We start from the raw sequence: 18,448 nt of genomic DNA on the forward strand, positions 1-18,448 counted from the left end.
CTCTGCAATACGTCATCCCCTCCCGCCACCCTCTGGTGCTTCTACCGACTCACCGCTACGATCAAAGCCAGGATCATTTTTTTAATTTTTTTTATTTCAGGCTTCCCAGCCTAGAGGTGAGGTGTGGGGTCTTATTGACCCCACATCTCACTGTAAAGAGGACCTATCATGCTATATTCCCATTGCAAGGGATGTTTACATTCCTTATAATAGGAATAAAAGTGATGAAAAAAATTATTTTTGGGGGAAAAATTGTCAAACTAAAATAAATAAAGTAAAATAAACAATACATTTTTTTATTTGTTTTTAAAGTGCCCCTGTCCCCGTGTGCTCGCACGCAGAAGCAAACGCTTACGTAATTCCCGCCGACATATGCAAAATGGTGTTCAAGCCACACATGTGAGGTATCGCTGCGAACGTTAAAACGAGAGTAATAATTTTGGCCCTAGACCTCCTCCGTAACTCAAAACATGTAACCAGTAAAAATATTTAAAGCGTCGCCTATGGGGATTTTTAAATAGAGAAGTTTGGTGCCATTCCACGAGCGTGTGCAATTTTGAAGGGTGACATGTTAGGTATCTATTTACTCGGCGTAACTTCATCTTTCATATTATGCAAAAACATTGGGCTAACTTTACTGTTCTGTTTTTTTTTTTTAAGCACAAAACATTTTTTTTTTAAAACGCGTTCGAAAAATTGCTGCACAAATACCGTAAAAGATAAAAAGTTGTAATGATCGCCATTGTATTCTCTAGGGTCTTTGCTAAAAAAGCATATATAATGTTTTGGGGTTCTATATAATTTTCTAGAAAATAAATTATGATTTTGTAGGAGAAAAATGTCAGAATTGACCTGGGTGCTCCAGAACGCCTAAAGCCTCGTACACACGGCCGAGGAACTCGACGTGCCAAACACATCGAGTTCCTCTGCCAGTTCAGCACTGAAGCCGCCGAGGAGCTCGGCGGGACGAGTTCTCCCATAGAACAACGAGGAAATAGAGAACATGTTCTCTATTTCCTCGCCGAGGTCCTCGTCGGCTTCCTCGGCCGAAAGTGTACACACGGCCAGTTTCCTCGGCAGAATTCAGCCAGAAACTCGGTCGGAAGCTGAATTCTGCCGAGGAAACTGGTCGTGTGTACGAGGCCTTAAGATGCTCCCTGCATGTTGGGCCTCTGTATGTGGCCACGCTGTGTAAAAGTCTCACACATGTGGTATCGCCGTACTTGGGAGGAATAGCAGAATGTGATTTGGGGTGTAATTTGTGGTATGTATATGCTGTGTGAGAGAAATAACCTGCTAATATGAAAATTTTGTGAAAAAAAGAAAAAAGAATATTGATTTTGCAAAGAATTGTGGGAAAAAATGACAACTTCTAAAAACTCACCATGCCTCTTTCTTTATACCTTGGAATGTCTTATTTCTAAAAAGGGGTAATTTGGGGGGTATTTGTACTTTTCTGGCATGTTGGGGTCTCAAGAAATGAGAGGCCGTCAGTACATTAGGTGTGATAAATTTTCAGATATTGGCACCATAGCTTGTGGACTCTGTAACTTTCACAAAGACCAAATAATATGCACACATTTGTACTTATTTTTACCAAAGATATGTAGCAGTATACATTTTGGCCAAAATTTATGAGGAAAAATTACTAATTTTCTAAATTTTATAACAGAAACAAGATTTTTTTTTTTTTTTTTTTTTTACAGAATTTTCAGTCTTTTTTCTTTTATTGAGCAAAAATAAAAAACCCAACGGTGATTAACCACTTGCTTACTGGGCACATAAACCCCCTTCGTTCCCAGGCAAAATCTCAGCGTCCGGCACTGCGTCGCTTTAACTGACAATTGCGCGGTCGTGCGACGTGGCTCCCAAACAAAATTGGCGTCCTTTTTTCCCCACAAATAGAGCTTTCTTTTGGTGGTATTTGATCACCTCTGCGGTTTTTATTTTTTGCGCTATAAACAAAAAAAGAGCAACAATTTAAAAAAAATATATTTTTTTTTTACTTGTTGCTATAATAAATATCCCAATTTTTTTTTAAAAAACTATTTTTTTTCTCAGTTAAGGCCGATACGTATTTTTCGACGTATTTTTGTAAAAAAAAAAAAAAAATCGCAATAAGCGACTGGTTTGCGCAAAAGTTATAGCGCCTACAAAATGGGGAACAGAATTATGATTTTTTTTATTATTTTTTTTTTTTACTAGTAATGGCGGCGATCTGCGATTTTTATTGGGACTGGGATATTGCGGCGGACGTATCGGACACTTTTGACACAAATTTGGCGCCATTCACATTTATACGGCGATCAGTGCTATAAAAATGCACGAATTACTGTATAAATGTGACTGGCAGTGAAGGGGTTAACACTAGGGGGTGAGGAAGGGGTTAAATGTGTAGCCTGGGTGTGTTATAACTGTGTGGGGGGAGGGGGGTGACTGGGGGAGGGGACCGATGCTGTGTCTCTATGTACAAGAGACACAGATCGGTCTCCTCTACTCTGACAGCACGTGGAGCTCTGTGTTTACACACAGAGCTCCACGTCCCTGCTGTCACCTGCCGTGTCACCGACGATCGCGTGTACCCGGCGGACATCGCGGCCGCCAGGTACACGCATCGGGTCTTCGGCGATGCGTCGGGACAGTTTTTACCCGCCGCGCGCCACACAGTGGCGCGCGCGGGTAATGCACATAAAGGCCGTTTTTAAACGGCCACTTGGCACTTGAGAGCCGCGCTGCGGACGTATTTCGTCTATAGCGCGGATCTCAAGTGGTTAAATACCACCAAAAGAAAGCTCTAGTTGTGGGGAAAAAAAGGACAACAATTTCATATGGGTACAATGTTGTATGACTGAGTAATTGTCATTCAAAATGCGAGAGCACCGAAAGCTGAAAATGTATCTGGTTAGGATGGGGGTTGTGCCCAGTGGTCAAGTGGTTAAAAATGTGTCCAGCTGCCAACAGGAATAGTTGTAGTAAACAGAAGCTGTTGTGATGTTGTACAGAGCTGTGCCCAGGCACAAGTGACAGGTGATGAGAGATGGGAAGTGTTGTGTAGGCATAGAAGGATAAAGGTTTGGGTGTCCCCTGAGGTGGAGCTGCGAGAACACACACACTCACACACTATCACACACACACACACAGCACCCAGCTGTGCACTAGCACTATGCATTGCGCTGGCTGTACGCTGTGCAGGTTGGTCAGAGCGGAGAGCCGTGATTGGCTGCCTGCTGACTGGGCTCAGCCCCGAGCTGACACAAAACCACGGCCAAGCAGCGCCTCTCACTGCACTCCAAAGTCCTGGCAAGGAAAGCGGAGAGACGATTTCCACAGAGGAGGCTGCTCACTACACACCGCACACTACACACTGCTCATCCCCTGCCCTCACACAGGACCACTATGTTCACATAACGACTGCCCACCTGTGACCACCCTCATTACACCTGACTCCCGGACATGTGTGGATGCTGAATGAATAAAGTGCTCCATTGTCGCTCTAGTGTGTGACACTGACTACCTGGACATGGCTACACGGGGCTCCGCTTGGCTCGTACTGTGCTGGGCATGCAGCAGCTGCTTGTGTCTTGGAGAAGTGTGGAAGGAAGGAGTGCTGGCCATCAGGAGCCAGGCGGGGGCAGCTGAGGCTGTGCTACCTGTGGGGGACACCGTGTCCGAACATATGCTAAGACTCTATGATAAGTACCGAGGAGGAGGAGGAGGAGGAGGGAGAAGGGGCAGAGACAGCTCCCGCCATCAACTTACCCTCAAGGACGGCAACACCGTGCGGAGCTTCAAACCCCTCACTGGTAAGTCTGCCTAGTATACAGTCTGTATTATATACGGGACACTCAGCTCACACCATATACACCTTCTACACCTCCACCCTCACACCCCCTATATACATTTATATCTTCCCATATATATGTCTCTATCTACCCATATATATATATATATCAAAATATTCTCATATATACGTCTATTTATCTCTATATATGGCCGTCTTCCCATATATACGTCTATATCTTCCCAAATATATGGCTGTCTTTCCATATATAGGTCTTTATCTACTCATATATACGTATATCTTCCCAGTTCCCATATATAGGTCTCTGTCTACCCATATAGATGTATACCTTCCCATATATATATATATATATATATATATATATATATATATATATATATATATATATGTCTCTCTCTAGCTACCCATATATAACATAATATTCTCATATATACGTCTATTTCTCTCTATATATGGCCGTCTTCCCATATATACGTCTCTATCTTCCCAAATATATGTCTGTCTTCCTATATATGTCTATATATATATATATATATATATATATATATATATATATATATATATATATATATATATATATGTATATCTTCCCAGTTCCCATATATAGGTCGCTATCTACCCATATATGTCATAATATTCTCATATATACATCTTTTTCTCTCTATATATGTCTGTCTTCCCATATATAGGTCTATTTTATATATATATAGATGTATACCTTCCAATATACACATCTATATGGGTATCTTCCCATATATATGTATACCTTCCCATATATAGGTTTCTATTTTCCCATATATATGCATACCTTCCCATATATAGGTCTCTATCTTCCCATATATAGGTCTCTATCTTCCCATATATATGTCTATATCTTCCATATATATATATATATATATATATATATATGTATATATATATATATATATATGCATAGCTTCCCATATATACGCCTCTATCTTCCCATATATATGCATATCTTCCCATATATACACCTCTATCTTCCCATATATATGCATATCTTCCCATATATACGCCTCTATCTTCCCATATATATGCATATCTTCCCATATATACGCCTCTATCTTCCCATATATATGCATATCTTCCCATATATACACCTCTATCTTCCCATATATATGCATATCTTCCCATATATACGCCTCTATCTTCCCATATATATGCATATCTTCCCATATATACACCTCTATCTTCCCATATATATGCATATCTTCCCATATATACGCCTCTATCTTCCCATATATATGCATATCTTCCCATATATACACCTCTATCTTCCCATATATATGCATATCTTCCCATATATACGCCTCTATCTTCCCATATATATGCATATCTTCCCATATATACGCCTCTATCTTCCCATATATATGCATATCTTCCCATATATACACCTCTATCTTCCCATATATATGCATATCTTCCCATATATACGCCTCTATCTTCCCATATATATGCATATCTTCCCATATATACACACCTCTATATTCCCATATATATGTCTATATCTTCTCATATATAGGTCTCTATCTTCCCATATGTATGTCTCTATCTTCCCATATATATGCATACCTTTCCATATATAGGTCTCTATCTTCCCATATATATGTCTATATCTTCCCATATATAGGTCTCTATCTTCTCATATATATGCATATCTTCCCATATATACGTCTATATCTTCCCATATATATGTCTATATCATCCCATATATCTGTCTATATCTTCACACATATATATATATATATATATATATATATATATATATATATATATATATATATATATATATATATATCTTCCCATATATATGCATATCTTCCCATATATATATATATATATATGTCTATATCTTCCCATATATATATATGTCTATATCTTCCAACTATATCTTCCCATACATATACATGTCTATATCTTCCAACTATATCTTCCCATATATATGCATATCTTCCTATATATGTATGCATAGCTTCCCATATATAGGTCGTTCTTCCCATATATATGTCTATATATGTCTCTCCCCATATATGGGTCTCTCTTCCTATAAATAGGTCTGTCTTTCCCCGTATATATGTTTATTTTTCAATTTTTAGGTCTCTTACTCTTTCTTACTCTCGTATATATGTCTCTTTCTTTCCATATATAGGTCTCTCTCTTTCCATATATAAGTCAGTCTCTCTCTCTATACATATATTTACAGCATTCTCTTACATTCTCTCTATAATATATGTCTCTCTCTCTCTGGTTCTCCCTTTCTGTCTTATGTTGCATATTTTTCTGAAGGAATATTTGACATACAGTTGCACTATAATAACTATTATTCCCAATGCCTCATCGTTACTTATTATAACATGAGAATACGTTAGGTGACATATAAAGCATCCTTACAGGTGTAAGCTTACATCTCTGTTGTGGTACGTGACCTTTTCCTGTGCCCATAGCCGGCTGGAGCTGACCTTGTACTTAAGTGAACTCTACTAAACTTTGTCTGGTGCTGTTTAGTGTAACACCCCTTTGTTATTTCATTACGGATCCTTGTGTGTCTGTAACTAATTTATTGCGTGGCGTGACATTATTACAACTGTCAGAATTCCTAAAATGATGCCGAGCCAATTTTGGAGGCTCTCAAACATGAGCTGCGTTCTGTTTTCTTGTTGCGTTCTGATGAATAGGCTGAGTAACGGTAAACCTTGTTTAAGGTATGTCCCTGCTGATAGCCAGACAAACCGCTTTCCTCCTGAAGCCTGGACTCTAATGAATTTCATATTTGAAAGGGATTTATTAGAAATGAAATGATCATTACATATATATGTCCCTTTGCAGAGGGACAACAAGTCACATCCAAGTTGCACTCATCCAAAGTTGCGTTGAACTTGCACTCCAAAGTCGTGCAACTTTTGAGTGTGAATGGAGCCAAAAACCTGGAAGCTGATGCACCAGATTTTGCACACTCGGGTTTTAATAAGGCTCCATTCACACTTGCACGACTCCAAAGTTGCACGACTTTGGAGTACAGGTTTACCGCAACTTTGACTTGGATGTGACTTGTTGTCCCTCTGCAAAGTCAGATCCACTGTGGCATGTAAAACATTCAGGTACTTTTATGCAACTTTTGAGGGTCAAGACCCCATTCACACTTGTGCGACGTGTCATGTGACTTTGGACATCAAAGCTGCATGACAAGTCTTACCCCATGTTTTCCAATGATAACCATTCATATATGTGCGACTTAAAATCGTGGCGACTTCAAAGTAGGTTATGCACTACTTTGGTTTGACTTTAATGCAACTTGAGGGCCATAGACAATGTTAACCCTCAAGAGTTGCAGGAAAGTTGTACCTAAATGTTTTACATACATCAGCGACTTTGCAAAGGCACATCCAAGTCGCACCCATGCAAAGTTGCATTAAAATTGCACTCTAAAGTCGTGCAACTTTGAAGGCATACAAGTCTGAATAGAGCCTTACAATGAAGTCTATAACCCTAAAGTTGCATGAAAGTCGCACCAAAGTAGTGCATGAACTACTTTAAAGTCGCTACCACTTTAAGTCGCACATATATGAATGATTGTCAGTGAAAAACATGGAGTACGACTTGTCATGCGACATTAATGTCCAAAGTTGTATGACAAGTGTGAATGGGGTGTAAATCTCCCCCTTTATGGTCATAGCGTGATGAGGCGAAATAAATGTATAAATGCCAATCCCTAAGATAGTGTAAAAGTGATAAGGACTAAAGCATTAAAGATTAGGGATGTAATTGCTGTGGTGATCAGTGTGGGTACCTGTCAGGGTATTGCATTTTGTTGGGGTGTCACAGTCCAGTTTATTTTCCTTTCAATACTCACATTCACAAAATAGCTGGAATACTTGCCAGCATGTGTTCCTTATGATAACGTTTTAGCGGAGACATCTTGACAGTCTATTTGGGAAAATGTCAGTTCCTTTGCATTCTTAGGTTGAGTCAATGGTTTATTTGTCCGTTTCTAATATGAAATCTTTCAAGGAGATCCCGCTAAAAGGTCCTTGAGGGGTTAACATGCGTGACAACCCTGTTGGGGTAGTCTCTTATGGTCTCTTGTTTATTCAGAAGGGAACACTTACAGGGAACAAGACTAGGAGGCACGTTGAAGGAATCCTGCACCACTAAAGAAGCCAGCGGTGCTTGTCAAGTGCTTGCAAGGGTCGAGCGAGCAGGTGCATACCCAGAGGCCATCCAAGTACCCTCTCTAGATACAAGAGCTGAACTGATATTAAACTCGCACTCACATTTCAGCCATCCATTTATCTTTTCACAGTGGAAAAATCTGCAGAGTACGTGTAAAAAGGCTGCGATGAAGCAATGCTGTGCTGTGTTTTGATCACACCTTTGGCAGCAGAGAGAGTGTGGAGTTAATTACATGAATCCATTCTCTGCCAGAGTAAACAGAAGAGAGCTGGAAAGGGCAGCACATGGGTAAAAAAAAAAAAAACAACACCGGGACTTTCATTGGCCTCCCATCTTCTTATTGTAATGATACAATGCAGAACATTGATACCTGCATCTGATTTGTGCTTTATCACTGGATTATCTCCATGCTGGGAAGACAGACTTGAGGTTTTAAAGACTTTATAAAGATGCCCTGGTTAATGAGTAAGTTAGACATCTGGCATGCTTACAATGGCTGTCAGATGTTTTGGCAGTCAGAAAAGTGTTATAAAATCTGTGTCATGCGAATTCATTTTATCACATACACCTCACTCTGTGCAATGATTAACTTGGGTTTTGGCTTGCCGGCCTGAGTTTAATCAGTACTTGCAAATTAAATAGTAGCTCTTGCAATTCTCTTCTACAAGGGAGGAGTTTTTGTGGACTATATCTGGGAAATCATTGAATAAATATTATGACCTAAGACTGATGTCTTCTGTATTTTTGTACAATTTTATCAGATTGCTTAGTAGTTGACTTTAGTGTAGTTCATGGGAAAAGAATGCAATGGCCTTACATGGCTAATATCAGTTTGCGTTAAGCAATAATATGCAGAGTTTGAAAAGTAATTGGTGGGAAGCGAGGATCTACATATTTATTCACTCCCTGGTTTTTCTCATTTGATGTGCATCATATAACATAATGACACTTATTAACTGTAAAGCCGGACATAGACAGTTCAAATCTGCTGGCCTGCTGAAACAGCCATGTTTGGGCAGGCTGATTGTACCCAAGTTGATTGAATGATCAACCTGGGTACAACCAGCATGTCAGACTTTACATGCGATTATTGCTAGTGGCTGTTATAGATGCTAGCAATAATCATGTTCTCCTTGCAGGGATGGCTTCCCCAGCCTCGATGAAGTTAAAATCTTGTCAATTTGTATTTATATTTTTTTTGGCCATCTGTGAGGAGATTTCTATTCTCTTCCTGTCCAGTACACACATAAAAGTGAGTTAATTTCTCCAAAGGGGGGGGGGGGGTAATTTGTTACTGTAGAGTTGTCACTGGAACAAGTGTCCCCATTGTACGATTTCTCCTCTAAGCCTATTCCAGGTACTACAGATAATTCAGAATTTTCCATAACTTTTAGTCCCGTTTCTAAAAACAAATAAATATATATATATATATATATATATATATATATATATATATATATATATATATATGTATATAGGCTTTAGATATACTTTAATATTTTATGTTTTCCTTTAAAAGTGAATGAAAACTGGTAGTTGAACTCTCACTGTCCTCATTTTTAGGCCCCGTACACACGACCGGTTTTCTCGGCAGAATTCAGCAAGAAACTCGATGGGAGACGTATTCTGCCGAGAAAACCGTGTGTACACTTTTCGCCGAGAAACCCGTCGGGAAACTCGTCGAGCCAAAAAGAGAGCATGTTCTCTATTTCCTCGTTGGGCAATGGGAACATTTGGCTCGACAAGTTTTTTGACAGCCCAACAAGGAACTCGACGAGCAAAACGATGTGTTTTGCCCGTCGAGTTTCTCGGCCGTGTGTACGGGGCCTCAGTGTCACTAGATAACTGTTGTGATTAGTTGTGTGGGTGAGTATTTACTATTTTCCTATTGGACATGTGTAAGTTAACAATTAAGCAACAGTATTGCAGGTGAAGTTTATCACTTATAAACACATATTTGTAAGACAACAAGTCTGTGTCAGCCTGATGGAATTCCCACTCCATTGGACGATCACTATTTCTCAAACATAAAAACTTTTTTTTTTTATTCTTACTCACAGTTGTATATTCAACATGCTAACTTACAGATAACCTAATAGATGGAAACAGTTCATCCATCTTCCAAAGATCATTTGATTTACCCCACATTTAACATATACCCTTTTAACCTTCTTCTGGGTGTCTAATTATTAAAAGCATATGTTAGTTATTTTTTTCTAAACACATCATCCGCTTAAATTGGACTGAATGTCTTTGCTGAGACACATAAAAAATCAGGCGTTGTATATGCAACACCTGCTTTGAATCTTAACTCCCTTATCTACTTGATACTGAATACATTTTCCAGATATGGGGCTTTCAAACCCAGGCCATGGGATTCCTGGGAGGAACCAAATTCTCTAGCCATACTGGCCTGGGAGATAACCTCGATTTTTTGCTAGTGCGTGATGTCTGATGTTTCTGTTCACTTCTTTGCAATGCCAATATCCAGATACCTATAGTTTCCCTAATTTCCCAGTGATGGTTTCTGTGATGTGCTTTTGATAACTGAGGCATGTAAAATATGCTGCAAATACATGGAAAATTTTGCAACTCAAGGTGGCCAAAGATGGATCGAAAACTGGACGGTTCAGCAGGGACCACACATGTGTGGCTACTGCTCAACAGAAGTTAATACATTGATTGACTTTTGTTGAAAAGACCTGTTGGAGAAAAACTGTTTGGTCAGCCAATGACTGCAGCGCTGATCTGTGCATTCTGACAGTCCCCCCTGTCAGAATAAAACAGCATTGTGGGGAGGTTTCATACATCCATTTTAAATGTGTGGATGGGGGAATCGGTTCAATTCATCCGCCTAAACAAAAAAAAAATGAGCAATGTATTGCCAGCTTTAGACTTTAGCCTCAGTTTACAATGCTATCAGACCGAGATAAAGATCCTTATTTTCATGAATGTGACAGTCATCTTTAGCTACCAAAGTTGGAAACTTTGTGATAAAGCGCTATCTGCGCTAAACCTATCTGCTCGGTATGATGCCATATTAGTCTCTCTTTAGATCTTCAGTTATCATGGTGATGTACATGTAACCAGCTATGACACCAGTCATTGGCGTGAAGAACAGGTAGACAGCTGACATAAGTACACTGACAGCTGGGACAAGGTTCGACAAATCCCAGGTCACCATGGTGACTAGAAATTGTGTCCTAGCGCCTGGGCTTTTGTCAGCCCATTCACTTTTAGCACCAGACGTGGGGATGCACAATTCCTATCACCCGACGTCTCGGGACATGTAGTTGCGGGCGCTGGGCAGGTATTATTTCTTAACATTTAGCCCTGCTGCGTGCAAGCAGCAGAGTTTATTTATTGGATGGAAGCATTCATGTGGCTGGCTCCGATTGCCTATCTGTGGGCCCAGGACTGGCATAGCAAGTGCAGCCAGGTAGAGGGGAGGGAGGAAAGCTAACACATGCCTGCTCTTCTCCCCTTCTTGTTGCTGACCCTGATGTGGCATGTATAAAGTCACTTCTGTGTCCCTGTTGACAGTTTCCATGGCCATCAATGTGCACTGCATTACATTCAGTGGATCACAGGGAGACAAAATTGAAAACATGAACCTAGAAAAGAGAGTTATTATGACTTCCAGTTTTTCCTGGAGAGAGGTATTTATCATATTATTTGAAAATCAGCAAGTCTAAGGCCACCATTAAATTTATATACCGTTTAAATTGATATATCAGAGCAGATACCAGGGTTTCCCTAAAAAAAAAAAATGTACTCCCTTCTAACTAGCTACAGTATTACAGTGGTGGTTGTACAGTTTTACCTTTTTTCACCCACTTCCATAATTTCACTCTTACCCCCCCCCCCCCCCCCTCAGGCATCGCAGGAGGTTTCAGAGTACTCAGCTCACGCACTGCGGTGTGTCATCAAGACGCTGGTTGTCTCTTCCTGGTTCTTGCAGCCAGCTCCTTGATAATGTGTCGGGGCACAGGTACTTCATCAGGGAGCCATCTACAAAACCCAAAAGAAACAGCCGGCAGCCAATGATGTCAGAGGAGAAGATGGCAGCCCAGCATGAGGATAATATCAGAATAAGGAAAGGGATGGTGGGAACTCAGGATGACATCCAAAAATAGTATTCCTTTATTGAAAAGTATACAATGCTGTAAAAACAGCCTACACGTTTCGAAAAGTTAATCCTTAGTCATTACTGATGTTTTATTTATTTTTTATCTCCTGTTGGTGTAAGCGACAATTGTAGTGCCCAGGTCTCTCTTATAGGCACCAGAGGCAGGAGAACTCATAGAGGCAGGGAAGGGGACAGTGCCTAAGAAGATAACAAATAAGGAAGAAATGCCAGGTTCCCATGATGGCAAATTGTTTTGGCTCATAGAGAAAACTGTCTTTTTATCCATTACACTGCAGGATGGCTTAGGAAGAGGTGTTTGCAACCATGACCAAGGAGTAAGGTAATTAACCACTTACCCCCCGGACCATATTGCTGCCCAAAGACCAGAGTACTTTTTGCGATTCGGGACTGCGCCGCTTTAACTGACAATTGCGCGGTCGTGCGACGTGGCTCCCAAACAAAATTGGCGTCCTTTTTTTCCCACAAATAGAGCTTTCTTTTTGTGGTATTTGATCACCTCTGCGGTTTTTATTTTTTGCGCTATAAACAAAAATAGAGCGACAATTTTGAAAAAAAATTAATATTTTTTGCTGTAATAAATATCCCCCAAAAATATATAAAAAAAAAAATTTTCCCTCAGTTTAGGCCGATACGTATTCTTCTACCTATTTTTCGTAAAAAAAAATCGCAATAAGCGTTTATTGATTGGTTTGCGCAAAAGTTATAGCGTTTACTAAATAGGGGGTATTTTTATGGCATTTTTATTGATATATTTTTTTACTAGTAATGGCGGCGATCAGCGATTTTTTTTCGGTACTGCGACATTATGGCGGACACTTTTGACACATTTTTGGGACCATTGGCATTTTTATAGCGATCAGTGCTATAAAAATGCAATGGATTACTATAAAAATGCCACTGGCAGTGAAGGGGTTAACACTAGGGGGCGGGGAAGGGGTTAAGTATGTCCCTGGGTGTTATCTTACTGTGGGGGGGTGGCCTCACTAGGGGAAACACTGATCCTCAGTTCATACATTGTATGAACAGAAGATCAGCATTTCCCCCGCTGACAGGACCGAGAGCTGTGTGTTTACACACACAGCTCCCGGTCCCCGCTCTGTAACGAGCAATCGCGGGTGCCCGGCGGCAATCGAGCCCGCCGGGCACACGCACGGGAATCGCACGCGCCCCCTAGTGGCGGCTAGAAGAGAGGACGTTATACTACGTGCTCTTGCCTAGGACAGCCACCTTGCCGACGTAGAACGGCGGTGCGCGGTCGGGAAGTAGTTAATGCACAATGCGTATAAACTTCATTTTTTACGTTATGCTTTAAGAAAAGCAATAAAGTGGGCAGAGTCCATATTATTTTGTCTAGGTGGTTGAATGTATAGCTCCGGGCTAAGGCAATCATGTATCCAAGCCAGTTATAAGATATATCAAAGTCTAATGCCCTGTACACACGATCGGTTCATCCGATGAAAACGGACTGATGGATTTTTTCATCAGATATCCGATGAAGCTGACTTTCATCAGTCTTGCCTACACACCATCAGTTCAAAAACCGATCGTGTCAGAACGCGGTGACGTAAAACACAACGACGTGCTGAGAAAAATGAAGTTCAATGCTTCCAAGCATGCGTCGACTTGATTCTGAGCATGCGCGGATTTTCAACCGATGGACGTGCCCACAGACGATCGTTTTTTTCTATCGGTTTTTTAACCATCAGATAATTTTAAAACAAGTTCCTCGTTTTTTCACCGATGGATAAATAACCGATGAGGCCCCACACACGATCGGTTCATCTGATGAAAACGGTCCATCAGACCGTTTTCATCAGACGAACTGATTGTGTGTACGCGGCATAACTCTTCCATTTGCAGGGAATGGAGACTTCCTCCCATCGGCAGAGGGCAAGTACTTTGTAGGTTGTGTTGGTACTGTGGCAAAAAATTGCTGACCTGTCCTGGATTAAGCTAGGCAATGTACAGTGTTCAGTGTCCTAAATTATGGAATGCATTGTGTCTGTGATGTCACATTTTGCTGTGGTGACTACACAGGAAAGGTGTGTTTCTGTTTGCCAAAGTTTGTATAGGCATTGTAGTCCTGTCTTACATGCACATTGAAACCTTTCCAATTTCAGCTTAGAGGAGTAATTCCTCACATACCAGTGGATTGAAGTGAATGATGCTTCAGAATTAAAGCCCATCTGCAGTAACAGAAATAGATATTCAGCCAGACAGGCAAGGTGCTGACACCCTCCCTTTTCTTAGTCTTACCACTTATTTCCTATTACAGTTGTTACACAGTCCCTCAAACTCACAAGGGTTGATTAAAGGCAAATAGACTGTACACTTTGTAAGTTTCAATCTGCAAGGGCATTTCCTCCAGAGCTTAGTAAATGAGGTGAAACTCTGCTGACTTGTATCATCCAATCATAGGCAAGCCAAAATGCTGTTGTTGTTTTCCTTGCATGTGCTTGGGTATTCTTTGCAAAGTGAACTTCACATAATTTGCAAAGCTCTGGAGCAAATTCCCTTGCAGAGTCTTACTGCACTTGCAAAGTGAAGTCTATTTGCCTCTAGTAAACAAACCCCATAGTGTCAGAGATGTTGTTTTCAAATATAAGTTTCAAGTTATACAAATTATATTGCAGAATATCCTAAAAGGTGTTTACTCCAACTTGGAAGAGGTCTTATTTACCTCCTTTTCCTTTTTAACCTATAAGGTAGTATCTTTTATGAATCTAATGTAACAATATTGCTGTACATTATGTGCAAATAAGAACTAGTTGAATTTATTAGTGATGTTGGTACTAAGGCAGGCCATAGATGGTGTGATAAGAAAATCACTTGATTCAGTGTTGATGAGAGGATCCCTCCTGTGGAGCTCCTGTGTTCTCCCTGTGGGGGGGGGCATCCCTCTGGAAAAGCAAAATAATTACTGCTAGTGGCAAAAACCACAGGCAATAATCGCATGCTGGTTGTACCCAAGTCAATCGATGGTTAGATTTGGGTACAATCTGCCTGCCCAATGCTCATAGATGGATTGAATCTCAGCCGGTCCCTGCTGAACTGGCTGAGATTCGATCCATTTATGGCCAGTGTAACAATACAAATGTTGTGGTTTTGCATGAATGTGGTGCAAGGCTTTCAACTAAATATACATTGCAAAAAATGTTTTGAAGATCGCCCTTTAAATCAACCCAGTGTGGTTAAATATGGCTGCACAGTTCAGAGATTTCTTCAATTCAACAGCAATCTGGCCAGACGCATTCTCTCTTCCTCAGCACTACAGTTCTGGGTGAATGTGTGCGTGGCTGTTACTTATCCATGGCAGCACAGAACAATAAAGTGGGTTGGACAATAAGCACATTTCCACTAATGCTTTCAATGAACGTGCCATCACTGACAGACCTGGCCACTGTTTACGATTGGGAGCTGTTGGAGTGGGCCCCCAATTATGTGATCACTGTGACAGCCAATCACAGTGATCACATGAACAGGAAGCCTCTGTTACAAGCTTTTGAAGAGCCAGCTGGCTGTAATGGGTTAAGACATTTGTAGGTCAACATTAGTTAAAAATTATAAAATGTGAAATGGTTCACAGTGATATAATTCTTTTTATGCTTTTCAGTTCCCACTGGCTGTGGTCACTTACCTGGAATAAATATGCAGGCAAGGAGTTGACATTTTACTTCTTCATGTATTTGTAGAACCACCTTCAAAATGTTCTCTCTCTGTTTGATATTATCATAACTATCTGTAGTAGCAGGTATCATATTTTCAGCGTTCTTCATTTTTCTAACACTGCTTTACTGGAAGCAAAAGTGCAACCAGTGGAAATACCAGGGGCCCTCGTAAACCTTTACTACATTACTGAACTCAAATGGAAATGAGGTGAAGTTAATATTCCTCTTCCCTCTGCAAATTAACCTGAAACCTTTGCAAAATAGTTATATTTCTCTGGTTCATCTGTTTTGTTTTAACTAATCTGATTGATGGCTTTATGGATGAAGTTTCCAAAGAACTGCTGAAATTATTCCACCTGTGCTATGGAAACATGAAGCTCATATTAGCATTTTCAGAGCACTGCAGCATTATACGTATATTTAATGTTAACTGAACTAGACACTGCTATGGGTCATGCTTGCCTTTTTAAATCTACCAGGTTATTTTATATTTCAATATTATATGAAGATAAAATAAATTCATATTTGCTAACGTTTGAACCAATAACTGAAAACAAGGAGAGGCACAGCAAAAATTCTGAATATTTATTTGATATGACTAAGAGCCGGTTCACACTGGGGCGACTTGGGATCCGACTTGAAGTCGCCTCAAGTCGTCCCAAGTCGCGCTGTCGAGAAAAACAATGCAATGGGAGCGGTTTTAATACACACAACTCGAGTTGCTCCGACTTCAAAAGAAGTTCCTGTACTACTTCAATCCGACTTGTAGGCGATTTGTACCCATTGATTTCAATGGAAGTCTGATCCAAGTCTAATCACTGTCTTAACTGAAGCGACTTTCCAGGAAGATAACATACATTTCTCAGGCAAACCTCTCCCTCCCCCTCCCTCCCCTAGAGCTGATTGTTGTTTGATTGGCCACTGGAAAGTCTCCTGTCCTGGAGACGACTTCAAGTTGTGTTGTAAATCGCCCCAGATCGCCCTGTGGTTCATGCTCAAGTCGTGTCGGAGTCGCCTCTGAAAGTCGCGCTGGAAGTTGTGTCGCCCTAGTGTGAACCGACTCTAAATGTATATCTAAACCCAAAACGTGTTTTGTTTTCATTTTGTTTAGTGTAAATAATAGTAAGAATCATCCCATTGGAGAGATTCCCCTTACTTCCTGTACTGTACACACATCAGGAAGTAAGGAAATCTTTCCCAAGCGAGGGTAACGTCCTCTTACACCTACCAAGTGCCCCAATTCTGCTGGTTGTGAAAGGACACATTCAGTAAAACACCTTGGTAAATATCATCATGTGCAGGACTTTTATCATAAGCTGCATAGGCTGCCCAGTCAAAGAGGAGCAACCTAAAAAGCATCAGGGAAGATAACAATGGATGGAGTGAATTGTGAGGGACAGTATTGAACTGCTTGAGCGGAGCCTGCTGTTGACATCATCACGCAACCAGAAGTACTCAGAAAAGACATATTTTTACCAGCTAAATGTATTTTTCATATAAGTGCAATTGCGGAAATTTAAATGTGAGTGCATTACAATGTTTTTTAATAAAAAATGATTTGATGGTTTTATACTATGTCGAGCATTTGCTCTTATTTCTTGTATGAGTTATGAGGATGGATGATTGAATGTGGAAATTCCAAACACATATGGTTGGTAAGGATCGGAGCTAAACCCAGCTTTTTGTGGACCATATAAGAGAGGATTCCTGCAGAACAACACTGATAGGCCCCTTTCACACTGGGGCGGTGGGTGCATCGGTGGAAAACCGGTAAAGCCACATGCCCATTGATTTCAATGGGCAGGAGCGGTGGAGGAGCGCTAAACACACCGCTCCTTCACCACTCCAAAGATGCTGCTAGCAGGACTTTTCTTACCGTCCTGCTAGCGCACCGCTCCAGTGTGAAAACCCAGAGGGCTTTTACACTGGAGAGACAGCAGTAGCTGTTCCAGGGCGCTTTGCAGCCGCTATTTTTAGTGTTATAGCGCCTGCAAAGCGCCTCAGTGTGAAAGGGGTCTTAAGGTTGTTTTGACTTCTCTTTCGTTTGAGAGTCATTTCCATTTGGTAAGCCTGCATTTTTCTATCTGGCTTTTACAGCTATCTTCGGATACCTTCATTTCCAGGCCCTGTTTTGTGGTCATACTTTCTTCACTTTTTCTTGAACACTTACAATCTTATTATTTTTGGACTTTAATTGATTTTTGAACATTATTCAGATACTGCATATATTCATGTATACATATTCATCACTGTTTTAGAATTTCGATTAGCCCCATAATTATTAATTTAAGGTGGTAAATGGATGAAGTTTTGAGGTCATAGGAATTAGCACAGTAACAATAACGACAGTCTTTTGAACTGTCAGCACTGAAGAAGGGCAAACAGGAAGGTGAGTCTGCTCTAAAATGTAAGTACGCTATGTATACTTTCACATTATGGTGCGAGCAGTGAACCTACAGGTCCACGTTAAGAAACTTCTGTCAATTAAAATAAAAAATTGATACTTGTTGGCAGCTCATGAGTGCCTTGGCAAATTGCAATGCATTAAACATTATTTACACTTTAATAAGCATTGAGCAGAAACACCTGCTGCAATGACCGCGGACAGCAGCTCTACTACACATATTGGGACTTCAG

The 18,448-nt window shown here is 40.5% G+C and overlaps 1 protein-coding gene across 1 annotated transcript in view; it reads left to right on the forward strand.

The window, feature by feature from the left end:
- Positions 1-3,269: 3,269 nt before the first annotated feature.
- BMP3 (bone morphogenetic protein 3) overlaps positions 3,270-18,448 on the forward strand; it is a 63,466-nt gene continuing 48,287 nt past the window's right edge. Inside the window, exon 1 of the mRNA XM_040325097.1 lies at positions 3,270-3,803. Coding sequence (XP_040181031.1) covers positions 3,521-3,803 — 283 coding nt within the window. The 5' untranslated portion in view covers positions 3,270-3,520. The remainder of the gene's footprint in view (positions 3,804-18,448) is intronic.

This window comes from Rana temporaria, chromosome 1 (genome assembly GCF_905171775.1).
Source record: "Rana temporaria chromosome 1, aRanTem1.1, whole genome shotgun sequence".
Taxonomy (NCBI): domain Eukaryota; kingdom Metazoa; phylum Chordata; class Amphibia; order Anura; family Ranidae; genus Rana; species Rana temporaria.